This window comes from Corapipo altera, unplaced genomic scaffold (genome assembly GCF_003945725.1).
Source record: "Corapipo altera isolate COAL_440 unplaced genomic scaffold, ASM394572v1 0, whole genome shotgun sequence".
NCBI classification, from domain to species: Eukaryota; Metazoa; Chordata; class Aves; order Passeriformes; family Pipridae; genus Corapipo; species Corapipo altera.
Window position 1 is genome coordinate 16,764,373 of NW_020884872.1, and position 12,722 is coordinate 16,777,094.

Here is a 12,722-nt window from a genome sequence, read left to right on the forward strand (position 1 = left end):
TTATCGGATCAGCGCGGTCAGGTCAGTGCTGCCGATCATTTACTCTGGGGGTGGGGGTGAACACAGATGATGCTGAGAGCTTTAAGTTTGAGGGGTTTTGTGTGGTTTTTTTTTTGTTTTTGTTGTTGTTGTTGTTGTTGTTGTTTGTTTGTTTTTTTAAATTTTTTTTTCTGTCTGTGGTCTTTGGTTGATTTTTATTTTTTTAAAATTTTTTTATTTTTATTTTTTTATTACAAGTTTTTTTATTACAAGGTTTTTTTATTATAAGGTGTTTCAACTTCGGCTTGGAGGGACACCGCTCTTTCTTCCACCTAACATCGGTGGAAACACTATGTATTTTTAGCCCCATCTTCATTAGAATTTTAACACCAAAGCAACCCACAGGAACCCGAAACCGGCCAAGCAGCCAATCAAACCCCCAAATCGGGGCTGTTTTGGCACAGAAAACCTCTGTAGATACACTTGAATGATAATTTCATAAAGCATTAGCGAAATGCAACACCGCTAAGTCTATGTCGGCGGCTGCACCTGCCGATCTAATTACATCTGGTAATCAAGGTGACTTTAGGGGAAGCACCTTCCCCTCCCGGGGTCGGTCCCTCACAGGCTCAGTCGCCCCTCAGGGACCGGCCCCTCACGGGCAGCGCCCCCACCCCGCGCGCGCTCCCTGAGCCCCCGCCCCCCCGGGCGCGCACGTGCTGGAAGCAAACACGGCGCGGCGCATGCGCGGCCCGGCCGCCCCTCCCTCCCTTTCCCCCGCCCCGCTGGGGGCCGAAGGGGCCACGGGCGGGGTCTCGGTCTCCGGGCGCCTGATTGACTGATGTCATTTCCCCGGCCCCGCGCCGCGCCCGCCCATTGGCTGCCCGCGGACCGCTATGTGCGCCGCGCCGCCTGGTTGGCTGTTGCCGCGCGGGCCGCCGACCTATCCCAATTCGGGCCACACGGATTAGGATCCCTGGCCCCGCCTCCGGTCTCGGCCCCGCCCGCCGCCGCGTTTCCCTCCCTCTCATTGGTCAGTACCCACTCCTCTCCGCCCCCCGTCACTGCTCTGATTGGGTGATGGCCCAGCTCCCTGGGTGACAGTCCCGCCCCCGTCCCCCCCCCGCGGTGGCCGCTCATAAAGTTTTGTTCGGAGGCGCCCGGGCCCCGCCTCCTTCATCTCCCGGCCCCGCCCCCCCGCGAGCGCGGCCCCGCCCCCGCCCTGCCCGCGCGGGCGGGGGGGGGAGCGGCGGCCGTTGGGGCGCGCGCGCGCTCGCGCCGGCGGCACCTCCCGTCCTCCGCCGTCCCCTCCCTCAGTCCCGCTCGGCGGCCGCCGCGGCAGCACTCGTGGAGCCGGAGCCGCTCTGGGTAGCGCTGCCTCATCCTCCTCTTCCTCCTCAGCTCCCCTATCCCCCGGGCACGGTGAGCACACGCCGCGCGGAGCTGGGCTCGCCTCCCTCTCCGCGTGTGGGGAGCCGGGGCGGTGCTGTGGCCGGCGGGTGGGGCGGGAGGGATGTTGTGGGGCTGAGGGGCTGCGCGGCTCTGCCCCCGCCCCGGCCCCGCGGACCCGCTGCGGGCGCGGCCGCCGCTCGTCGCGGCTGGCGCTTGGTCGCACTTGTCACCCGGGACCAGGCTGGGCTTTCTCGTCCTATTTCATATCTGTCACATTGCCTGGGAAACTTCCCCAGCGCGATACAACTTTGAGTAAAAATGCAAAGAAAAAAAAAAAGACAAAAAAAAAAGACCAAAAAAGCCCATTTCCTTTAATGTTACAGCTGCTGAAAAAAACACAGCCCTGCGAGTTCCTCTTAAAATATAATTGCAACATCACTCCTTTGGAGGAAGCGAGACCTGGAACATAGGACCGCAGGGAAAGCACTTAATCTCTCCTCCTTTTGTGTAACCTGGGAAAAGACTTGGTTTTTCTGTGCCGTAGGACTCTCCGCTGGGATGTTTAATACCTTTTAAAGTATTCCGAGGCTTTACGGAAAGATCTTAGGTGCAAATTGCTGCTGCTGTAAGGCTCTGATCCGGTGAATTGAAAATGAGTTTGGGTATTTGAAGAGGCTGCTGTGCTGGGTTTTTTCTGTCGTTTTCGGAAATGCAACCATGCCGGTGCTGGACGTGGCTTGTCTGAAATCTGGGTGTATTCACTCGCCACCCGATGGTTCTGACATCTGCTTTTGAAACTTGCGTGCGCTTTGCTGCCTTTGGCTTGACTGACCTTGCTCAGCGGAATCCTTTGTATTATTGGTACTTCCAGATCTTGTATAACATCTTCCAGTGCTATAGAAATACAGTTAGGGTTTTTGGATGTCTGTCCTCCTTCCTGTTTGGTGTTTCTCACAGATATCTTTTTAAAACTCAGAGACTGAGATTAATGGTGCTTTTTTTTTTTTTCCCTCCTTGTAATTCAACAGATGCAGTTTATGTTGCTTTTTAGTCGCCAGGGGAAACTGAGACTCCAGAAGTGGTATGTCCCATTATCTGACAAAGAAAAGAAGAAAATCACAAGGGAACTTGTTCAAACGGTATTAGCCCGCAAACCGAAAATGTGCAGTTTCCTCGAATGGAGAGACCTGAAGATTGTCTACAAAAGGTTGTTCTGTCTCACTAACCTCGTAATTGCCATACATCACAAACAGTAGCAGGAAAATAATGAAGGTTGTTTGTGTTTTATGTTGTTTTGGTGTTGGTTTTTTTTCCTTCCCTCTGCTGGTTACAGAGAAGAGTGACTTTTCTCTTGAGTCTGATTTGATAACCAAGTAGGAATCATTCATGTATGGAAAATCACTCATGCATTTAGAAATGTACTGAAGAAAAGGAATGAGCTTTCCTTCTACTTTCATAAGGAGTGGCAGTTCTTGGTACTCTGCTTAGGTTCACACAGTCCATACATGCTTCATATTGGTAGGCATTTCAGATGTAATAGGTGATAAAGAAAAATTTTCTAAATGTGCACGTCAACCAATGACTTCATAAATCACATGAAAATATAACTTGCTTTTTAAGGCTCATAGAAATAAGGAAATTTTTCAGAGTACTTAGTTTGGTTTATTTGAATTTTATTTATTTTTTTTGGCTATGAACACAAAAAGGGGTTTCTTCTAATTGAAGGAATCCTGGCTAGCTGTGTTTTAGTGCCAGTATTAAAACAAACTCTATCAGTTTCTTTGCAGTAGTTTAATTTTTCAGTTGTTCCCTAACCTTTCCAGGAGTATTTGGCATGCATTTTTTATCTTTGTACTGGTCTTTAGAATGTATCAAAATGTGGTAGTGTGAACATAATTTTCTCCACAAAGCAGTAATCCACCTCCTGATGTGATGGGATACATCTCTTCCAGGTAAAGCTGCTGCTACAAGGTCTTGAGTTATCTTCATCCTCTAGTTAGTTATAAACTTGAGAAGGTTTACGTGTTCTTGTTTTCTCTTTGAAATGGTAGGTAATTTGTGCCCTACAATAAACGTTGTCCTATTCTCTGTAGGTAGGACAGAGAGAACTGGAGCCAAAATTAAGAGTTTGTAACTTTTCCACTGTAATAAATCACAGAATCACAGGATATTCGGAGTTGGAATGAGTAGAATCAAATATGTTTAGATGTTTTAAGTCCTGTTTTCATACAGACATTGGTGTGTGTAATGTCACACGTGTAAATACTGCTGCTCTGAATATTACTTGCGTGTGGTTTTTTAACACGAGGAGGAAAGAGGAGCAATGCATGAGGCTGTGCTGGAAGAAAGCATGGACAGGGTTTTCTTCTGCCTCTCAATTTCCTCACGAAACTTCTTGTACATGCATGTAGACCAGCTTACTCAAACACTTGGTATGTTTCCTTCAGTGATAATGCCTGGGAGTGCTTTTCCAGCTGGGCTTCCATGAGACTGGATCAGTAAAATGAGACATGAGTAGAGCCCTCTGTTCCCTTCCTTGCCCAGTCTGGAACAGCAGTAGCTGTTCTGGGGATGATTCCGCTTTCCCCCCCTTTTTATTGCTGTTAACAGCTACTTGCCATGCCCTTTTGTGTCTAAGGAGCTGGTGGGTATGACCGTTTGAGTTACTGAAAGTTGTGGTGTTCTTGCATCTCATAGTGTGTTGTGGATCCTGTGGTCAAGGAGAATGAAGAAATTTGCTGGGAGATGTATTTAGAGCATTTTTGACCGAACGTAGACTGCAGTCTGTCTGCTGGACTGCTGGTGTGCACAGCTGACTGCAGTAGCTTATTTCACTGTCTGCAGACCAGTCTGGCACAGGGAGCCTATGAAATTGCTAAAGATGAGCTTGTACCAAGCTAATGAACATCTCAAATCTTGCCTTACTTTTAGTTTTGGGGTTTTTTTTCTAAACCCTCACCAGAAGGACTGGCTGTAAGAAGTGATAGTTTAGATTCCTGTGTCTGATAACACTGACAGCTTTTACATTTGTGGGACTTCTTCCAATCACCACACCATAACTAGTGTGATTTCTTTGAAAAGGGTTATTTTTTGTAGCTGAAAAGGTGAGTGGCTTAAAGAGAAACACACCTACTGGAACTTTGTGCTTTGAGAAATTGCAAAAGGTGCTCCCAATTGCTCACAGACAAGAGCCTCTTGAGCATCTCCACTGAGATCTGCTCATGTCTGATCTATTGCTGGGAAGGATCAGAACCTGCTGGTGCAAATGTTTTTCAGTATAATCTATAAAAGTATGTGCACAGTGCTATTGTACATGTTGCATGTGCATGTTGCTGTTATGAGTCTTGAATTGCTGCAATTTGTACTGTTTTTGTTTTTAGAGTGTATTTATTGTCCACATGTAGGAGAATTGACCTAGATACTGCTGCTCAAAGAATGGTTGGCATTATTGGGAGTATACTCCAGTGTCTCATCACTGTACCTTTTTGCAAGAACAGAATGAACTCAAGTGCAAAATTGGCAAGACTGTAGCTTTAGGTTCCTTATGATACTTAACATTTATTAAGGCAGCTAAACTATTTTGATTAGCCTCCTTAGCTCTGTAGTGTTTCATTTTTATAGGATGTTTTCTGAATGAATCTTCAAGAAAGCAGAACTTAAAATCCATCTGAACATGTGTGGCGTAACTTTTATTTTGCTGGGTTTCATACATGAGCACTGATAACATTTGCAACATAGGCTCAGTCATTGACTTCTTAATTTTTTTCCTTTAGCACTACAAAACAAGACAGAAAGGTACCCTGCTTTTGTCATGCTTCATGAATTGGGTTATACATATTCTGTAGCTGGATTGGAAGAGTGTTTTTCAGGCAGATAGGCAACAGAGGATTAAAAAAGGATGTGAGCTTCTAACTTGAAGAATCAGAGAGATTTTAAGTGACTTGCTGGGAAAAAGAAAATAAAATAAATATGGGAAGCCAAAAACAACTGCACTTTATGAAAATAGAGGGGGGAATCATCTGCACACAACGAATTAGAAACTTTCCCCTGTGGTAGAGAAAATGTGTTAAATGTGAAAATTTCTAATTTTACTGAAAAAAAAAGAAACTTAGAATGTAATTTTTTTTTTATTTGAAGACCTCATCTGTTCACTATTTTGGCATCTGGCAGTATGAGTTATTTTCATTGTGTAGTATAATGCAGTCAAAATCAGAAATCAGAGAATAACTGATTTTATATAAATTTTACTTTGTTAGCATTTGGTTAATTGCGTTCATGGGATTTAGTTATTGTTGATTGGTTATTTGATTAAGGGTTGTGGCTTCGTTTTTATGTGTCAGTTTGGAACTGTGTTTGCAATATGAAATTATAAAACTGTCATTACTGCCCTTGATGTTGTGGCAATTACCTTTTGCTTTAGCATGACATAACCAATATCATAGTTTATGTTAAAGACTTACAGCAGATTGAGTTTTAGAACTTTCTTTCTACCCTCTCTCCACTGAAAGTTGCAGTGGAAGAGCCCCTTGTGCAGGTTGTGTGCCTTTTCACTCTAAGTGTTATGAATGGAAGGTGCAGCCATGTGGCCAGTGGGATGTGCCCAGCAGTTGGCATGATCCCTGTTTGACTTTATGTACAGCTTAGCTGCCAGATGTATCTGGTAAAGTTGCTATTATGATGTTGATTAGGTAGCTTTGTAAAACTGGCTGAATGCAGTGTTTATAGTGAATTAGATACTTGGGTTTGATAATTTTAATTAGATTAGGCCTTGGTGGTACAGGATTCTTGTTCATGTGGCACTAGAAGGACCTCAGGATCAAGAAACAGCAGCTTTTTTTTAGAGAACTATCAGTATCATGTTCTTGTTCATTTTTAAAATTACTGGGGGCTATAGCCTTGCTGAAATAAGAAACTGTAAAAGGAATGCTTAGCTTTGGTAGACTGTCCTGGAGTGTCAGAAGTTCTTGTTTTATTAAAGAAATGCGTAAATTTTTTGGGACGAGAAAAAATCTTTAGTTAGGCACAACATATTAGTGGTCCTTGTCTTCATTTGGGTAGCTATCACCAAACCACAGATCCTTGGGCTCCCTTAAGGACCTATCTGCCCCTTGGTTGTCATTTACAGTTTGGTCCTGATTGTGCCAAGCTCTCTAAGCTTTAAACTTCTGCAGTTAAGATCTACATGCAAAATGACTGATGCTGACAGACTTATGGTTTGTTTGCAGGTTTACCTGGTGACAAACTTCCAGGGATGACTTTAAGCAGATGTTGTCTCACCTAGTAGGAGAATGCCACTGAGCTGGCAGGATTTTCTCTGCCCCACAGAGACGTGACCTTGCAGCAGAGTTACTGAACCTGGCTGTGAGCAGAGTAGTGGAGAACTCTGCTGAAGCATTGCCTGCCTGTTGTGAGGCTTCCCAGTACTGACCTATTGAGAGGGAGATGCATGGATTTGTTTCCTATCACAAAAAAAATCTTAAGACCGTCTGTCTGAAGGCAGGAATTTGTATAAGTACTTATACCTGCTGTGTTACCTTTTTGTTCTTTAATTCCATATTACATTTTAGGTCAAAATTTCTGAGATTTTTTTCCAAACTGCTTTTGGTCTCTCTGGTTTTCATTCCTGTTCTGACAAATGAAGGATATTTGTCGTAAAATATTTTCCTAAATGAGGGTAAGCAGCTGAGCTGAGCTTGAAGATTCTGATAATATTATTTAGTGAGGAAAAAAAGACAATAATTGCAATAGGAATAAAAAAAGCAGAATCTTTCTTCCAGACTGCACTGTATTTGCTTGTAGGTGTGTGCTTTACTATCAGAATTTGCCTTTTCAGTGGATGCATATGAAAGACAGGTCTCTGTCAGGCTCATAATGGAGAATGCTCCTGCAGAAGAGAATCTTTTACAGCCTGAGTACAGTAATTTACTCGTGTTTGTGTGGGTACTCTCCATGTAAACTTCTGCACTTGGCAAAACTTTTGGTGTCTGCTCTAGACTGTAAGTGGACAGTTTTTTCTGAAGCCCTGGCCTGCAGGGGAAAAAAATTACAATAGACTATTGCCTCTGAGAATTTGGGTCTGAAGCATTCCTTTGTGGTATGCTCATGCCCTTTGCAATGATGGCTGACTTGTTTGTACTCTTCTGCTGTTTTCTGTTTAGGCTTATTAAATCTACATTTGTTTTCTTTTGTTGAGTAGTGATCCGTTAGTCAAGGTTGGTACTTAAAAAATACATGGAAAAATATTATCTGCATATAATAATAGATACCCAGGCCTCCATTTTGTGTTGATACCTTCTGAGTAGTTTTTGTTTCTTAGTGTTATTTCTCTAGAACTGCCGTTGGCAGAGCTTGAATGTGTAGTCTACTCACTAGCTGCCAAATACAGGCTTTCCAAAGTATGTTGCATTCTCTTTTAAATGAGGACACTGAGAGCAGGCTACTTTCTGGGAAAGTATTTTATGTTAGTCTCCCTCCCCAGCCCCTTTCTTTTGTTTTGATTTTTTTTTTCCCCCATAAAATAGTTCTGTGCATCCAGACTAACTCTTAAGTAATAGAAAGCCCGAAAGGTCTGTCCCATGTGGATAAACGTAAAATATTTGAGTCAGATTTGATTTGATAAGGTCTGCTGGTATGTGGTTCAACTTGTGTTTAAGCACTGTAAGGAAGCAGTTTAACTGCACATCATCATAATCAGTGCTGCTCATCTGAAGGTGATGAAAGCTTTGTTTAGATGGATTTGGCCTGAGTGCTGGTGATTAGTCTAAATGTCAAATAATGTGTCGAAGCTCTTTTTTTCTACAGTGAAATATGATAACATGGAGTTTGACTAATGAATTCCTCAGTAGGTTTGAAAGCATGTTTTTTCTGTATAGTATCGCTTCCCAGTACTCTTTAAAATAGTTTCAATTTCTTGTACAGATTGAATCTTGCAAACTACTACAGTGCCTTGTAAATGTCCTTGAAATTAAGTGGGGCACAAACAAAAAGTGTAAAGTGACAAGAACTGTGCTCAGATAGGACTTCTGATGAGCTCACAAGTCCCCATGGTGAAGAGATGAAGGAGAGAGGGAATGAAAATGTTGTCCTTCAGTGGAAGTGTCTTTGTCTCTTCTCCCATCATGTTTTGTGGTAGGATGGAAAAAATCACAGGCAGTAACATTTTATTATGGTTTAAAGCTTTTGTATAAAAGTTATTCTGATTAATCCTTCATAATGAAACCATGGCAATTTGACTCAGAGCAGAGTGAGGGGAGGGGGGAACACTTTCTGGTGGTAAATGGTACTGGATGAGTGTCTGAGACAAATTTGAACCTCAAAATACAGCATTTTTTTGCAGAACTTCTAGCCAAAAACTCTTGACAATTTCTTTAGGGGTTTACAAAGTTCCACCTGGTAAAATATATGTAATGTTTAAAAGCTGCATGGATTTTGCAGCTTAAATTTGGCATTCACATCTGAATGACTTCTTTTTCGGTAGGGCTGACTTCTCAGACTGTTTAATGTGTCCAATTGTCCCCTCTAAAGAGGCAAAGAAAAGCTGTTTCTGGTTCATGTAAATTAGCAGTTACAACAGGTGGTACTTGAAGTCTGGTTTGTGCCTTGTGTGACTGAGCAGCATATGGTTTGGGCACTTTAGAAAGGACTAAATGGGGTTTTCAACTTTCATTCCTGTTTTGGTTTTTTTATCAGCTTTTTTAAACATGACTTGAACAAATGTATGGTAGGCACAGTGGAATTGGATGGTCTTTTTATTAAACTGGAACCCTATCATGTATGAAGAATTCTGTCTTCCAAGATGGAAGTGGATTGCTGGAAACTATTTGATGGCCTCTCATTAATCTGATGCCAGGACAGTTGGTAGTGATTTAGTTGTTGGCTTAATAGTAGTTGGGGTATATGACATAAGTGTTGGTTTTGGAGTTTTTTGAATTTGTTAAATTCTCTTTAAAGACCAAATTCTAATTGCTAATTCAATTTGTCTTTCTCAAGGCATTTTCTGTAGTTTTTAATATTTCTGTGTGTAGCTTGTGTGATAAAGATTTAAGATTGAGTCTGTTGATTAGTATACTGGTGCTTGGATGTTACAGACAGTAGAGAAAATATGCCTCAGAACTCTGCCAGGAGACCAGAAAATCAGATACATTTCCTTTTCCAACCACTTCTTTGGCTAAGTTATTTCCGTCACTAAAGGATAGTGAAGACTGAAGTCATTCTGGACTCAAGGAGACAGATCCCTTTTGTACCTGTGTATGTTTTCTGGTCTTTCAGCTGCTCTTTGCCAGGAGGTTTAGGTTGGATATTAGAAAGAGGTTCTTCACCCAGAGGGTGGTTGGGCACTGGAACAGGCTCCCCAAGGAGTGATCACAGCACCAGCCCTGACAGAGTTCAAGAAGCGTTTGGACGATGTTCTCAGGCACAGGATGGTCTCTTTGGGGATGGTCCTGTGCAGGGCCAGCAGTTGGACTTGAGCCTTGTGGGTCCCTTCCAGCTCCGCATATTCTGTGATTCTGTGACTTGCTTGGCTGTTGATTTAGAGGAACAATATGCTAAACTTGAGTATGAAAGGCAGCTGAGAATGTGATACTCCTCAAGCACATTCGTTTTGCTCATGCTCTTATGCTCACATCAGGATTATTTTGTTATTACAGATATGCAAGTCTCTATTTCTGCTGTGCTATTGAAGATCAGGACAACGAACTAATAACTCTGGAAATAATTCATCGCTATGTAGAACTTCTTGACAAGTATTTTGGCAGTGTGAGTTAGTTTCTTTATATTTTGTCATTTTGTTTTATGCCCACAGGACTTCTATAAAAACATAACCAACTAGCTGTTGAAAAGATTAGGCATCTAACAAACACATTTTATGTGGCTTGCTTGGCCAAGCTAAACTGATGGTTGCCTATATAACTGTTAAAATATGGAATTAAATTATGGATTTGGGAGAAGAGCTGTTATTAATCTGGTGGTAATTGCCTGTATTTATTTCATTTCATATTAGTTTCACTTGAGGTCAGATAAAATCTTATTCTTAGCTTTCTGTTTAGGCAGCTTTCCTTCTGGCACTGCTCTAGTGTGTGAGCACTTCTTACATCTGCTTCCAAAGGAGGCAGTTGGTTGTGAAGTAGCAGGAACGGTAAGGAAAGACAAGACAGACATCTGCTTACCCAAACAGCAAACACAGAAAAACTGTCATACTGTACATTGACACTTGTAGAAAAACTGCTGCTTGTTCTTCTGCCTTCCTAGTCCTCCTGACTAGGGAATGCACAGGATGAGTAAAAAGTTTGAGGTTATTGTCTTCACATTTTTCTGTAAGATTGTGTGGCCTGCCTTTAGATACTGCAGTAAAGAAGACAACTTTTATAGGGATATTCTCTTGCCTCTTGAAGAGCCACATAATACAGATGGTTGTGAACTGAACCCTTTTTAACAATGATGGAAGTGTTTTTCAGAGGTTGCTGTAACTGTTTCTAACTCAAGCAAAAAAAATTTTTTTTTTCCCCCTCCAAGGACTGATTTTTATTATTGCCCCATTTTGGACAAGGCCTTAGGTAATGATTTGGTGAAGTTTGGTGAAGCTGTGAACAAGTTATGTTTTGTGAGAGGATGTACCTCTAGTGAGAGTATCCTCCTGCTTTGCAATAATACTTGATGTTCTTTTTAGGTATGTGAACTTGATATCATCTTCAATTTTGAAAAAGCCTATTTCATTCTGGATGAGTTCCTTTTAGGAGGGGAAGTTCAGGAGACTTCCAAGAAAAATGTTCTTAAAGCCATCGAACAAGCAGATCTTTTACAGGAGGTAAGCAAATTCAGCTTCTCTGGCCAAAATGTCAGCATGGTAGGTGTGACCTAAAAAAACTCCTGTTTCTCTAAGCTCGTAGAAGGTACTTTTTAGCATGCTTAGCATGTAGTTTCCAGTTAGTTGTCCTAATTGTGCAATAGGATGATGTTATCCTGCTCTTTTTGTTTTGTTTGGCACGTGTATGTTTTAACCCACTGTGACTTTGTGTTCTGCTAGTAACTGCAAGTGGCTATTTTATGTTTATACTTAGATAATTGTAGTTCATGTTGGTTTAACTAAGTGTTGTTCATGTGTCTTTCATTTCTTCCTTTTATTAATTAACCATTAGTTTTTCTGTTCATACCTGATGCATGTTCACTTCTTTACTGTTTCATTGCTGAAATCCAGAAGGTAGACTCTCTTCTTTGAGACTCATTCAGGTATAGTTCTTATTAGTTCTTAGACCTGCTTTTCTGCTATAGTTGGCTTACTCTGGAGAACTTCTGTGTTGACAAAGCAGTACTAGTAGTGCCATAGAAACATACAGAATAAAGTATAAGAACATTGTTTTTTCACTTTGAATGCTTTTGGTTTTTTATTACTACTGTAGAAGAAAGATTGCATCTCTACCATTCTTTTAAAAACTTCTGATGTGAAGGAGTTCAATGGCATAGAAAAACTTAGTGTTGTTTCTCCATCCTATGCTTGCTATTTTGTGTTCGTTTGGTTTTGTTTGGTTGGTTTTTTTCTTACTGAATTGTGGTCAGTGTTAAGGTTCTTGAATATCTAAATGGAAGTCACAAAGTACTGCTGTACTGGGGAAATCATCAACCTTGTGTGCAAATCAGTGGAACATATTGTTTAACAGGCATGATGAACCTTAATTTTTTTAAATGTACTGAGGTTCACTGCTCAGATTTGATATTGATCTAAGCTGCTCTATTTTTTCCCCCCAATGTGAACCTTCAATTTGCTATTTTGTTCTATGAGTTAATTGCTTAATTCTCTTATAAGCATTCTTATGTGTTTCACTTGTTAATCTTTGTTGAGTGTAGTATTAATAGGATGGGGAAACATTCTTTACCCTTGTAGTTGTGTTTGTAATCCTTTCAGAGTGCAGATCCACTGCACATTAAAGTTCTTGTTTGTCAACAGCTGCTTAGTGTCAGGGACAAGGTCAACCATTGCACACAGATTTGCCACCCTGTTTTCCTGGAAAGGAAATACGTGCACTGACTTTTTGTGTTCTAATTCAATTTTTGTTAAACTCTTCTTTACTTTTAGAAGAAATTATCTTAACCAGAAGTCGTGTTGCACTTTACAAAGAGGGGAGAAAAATAATCTGTTTATTATCTTAAAATCTTTTGCTCTTTATATGAAAGCAGATATAACAGATTAGCTGTATATTCCAGACTATTTCCTGCAAATGCAGTTAATTATAGAATTACTGTATTCTTTCTCATTCTTACTGATCTTGAATTTTATTTTCACCATTTTTGTAACACTCTTCTAAAGCAAAAATGCATTCTACTTCTAGGAATTCATTACTGATTTTCTATCCAAG

The 12,722-nt window shown here is 41.4% G+C and overlaps 1 protein-coding gene across 8 annotated transcripts in view; it reads left to right on the forward strand.

The window, feature by feature from the left end:
- The first annotated feature begins 1,260 nt into the window (after positions 1-1,260).
- AP1S2 (adaptor related protein complex 1 subunit sigma 2) overlaps positions 1,261-12,722 on the forward strand; it is a 30,929-nt gene continuing 19,467 nt past the window's right edge. For all 8 annotated transcript variants that reach the window (XR_003526814.1, XR_003526818.1, XR_003526821.1 and 5 more), the window contains exons 1-4: positions 1,261-1,401; positions 2,400-2,578; positions 10,020-10,128; positions 11,039-11,176. Coding sequence is in view for 3 of the 8 variants with exons in the window: in XM_027638353.1 (XP_027494154.1) it covers positions 2,400-2,578; positions 10,020-10,128; positions 11,039-11,176 (426 nt within the window). In the remaining 5 variants the exon portion in view is untranslated. The remainder of the gene's footprint in view (positions 1,402-2,399; positions 2,579-10,019; positions 10,129-11,038; positions 11,177-12,722) is intronic.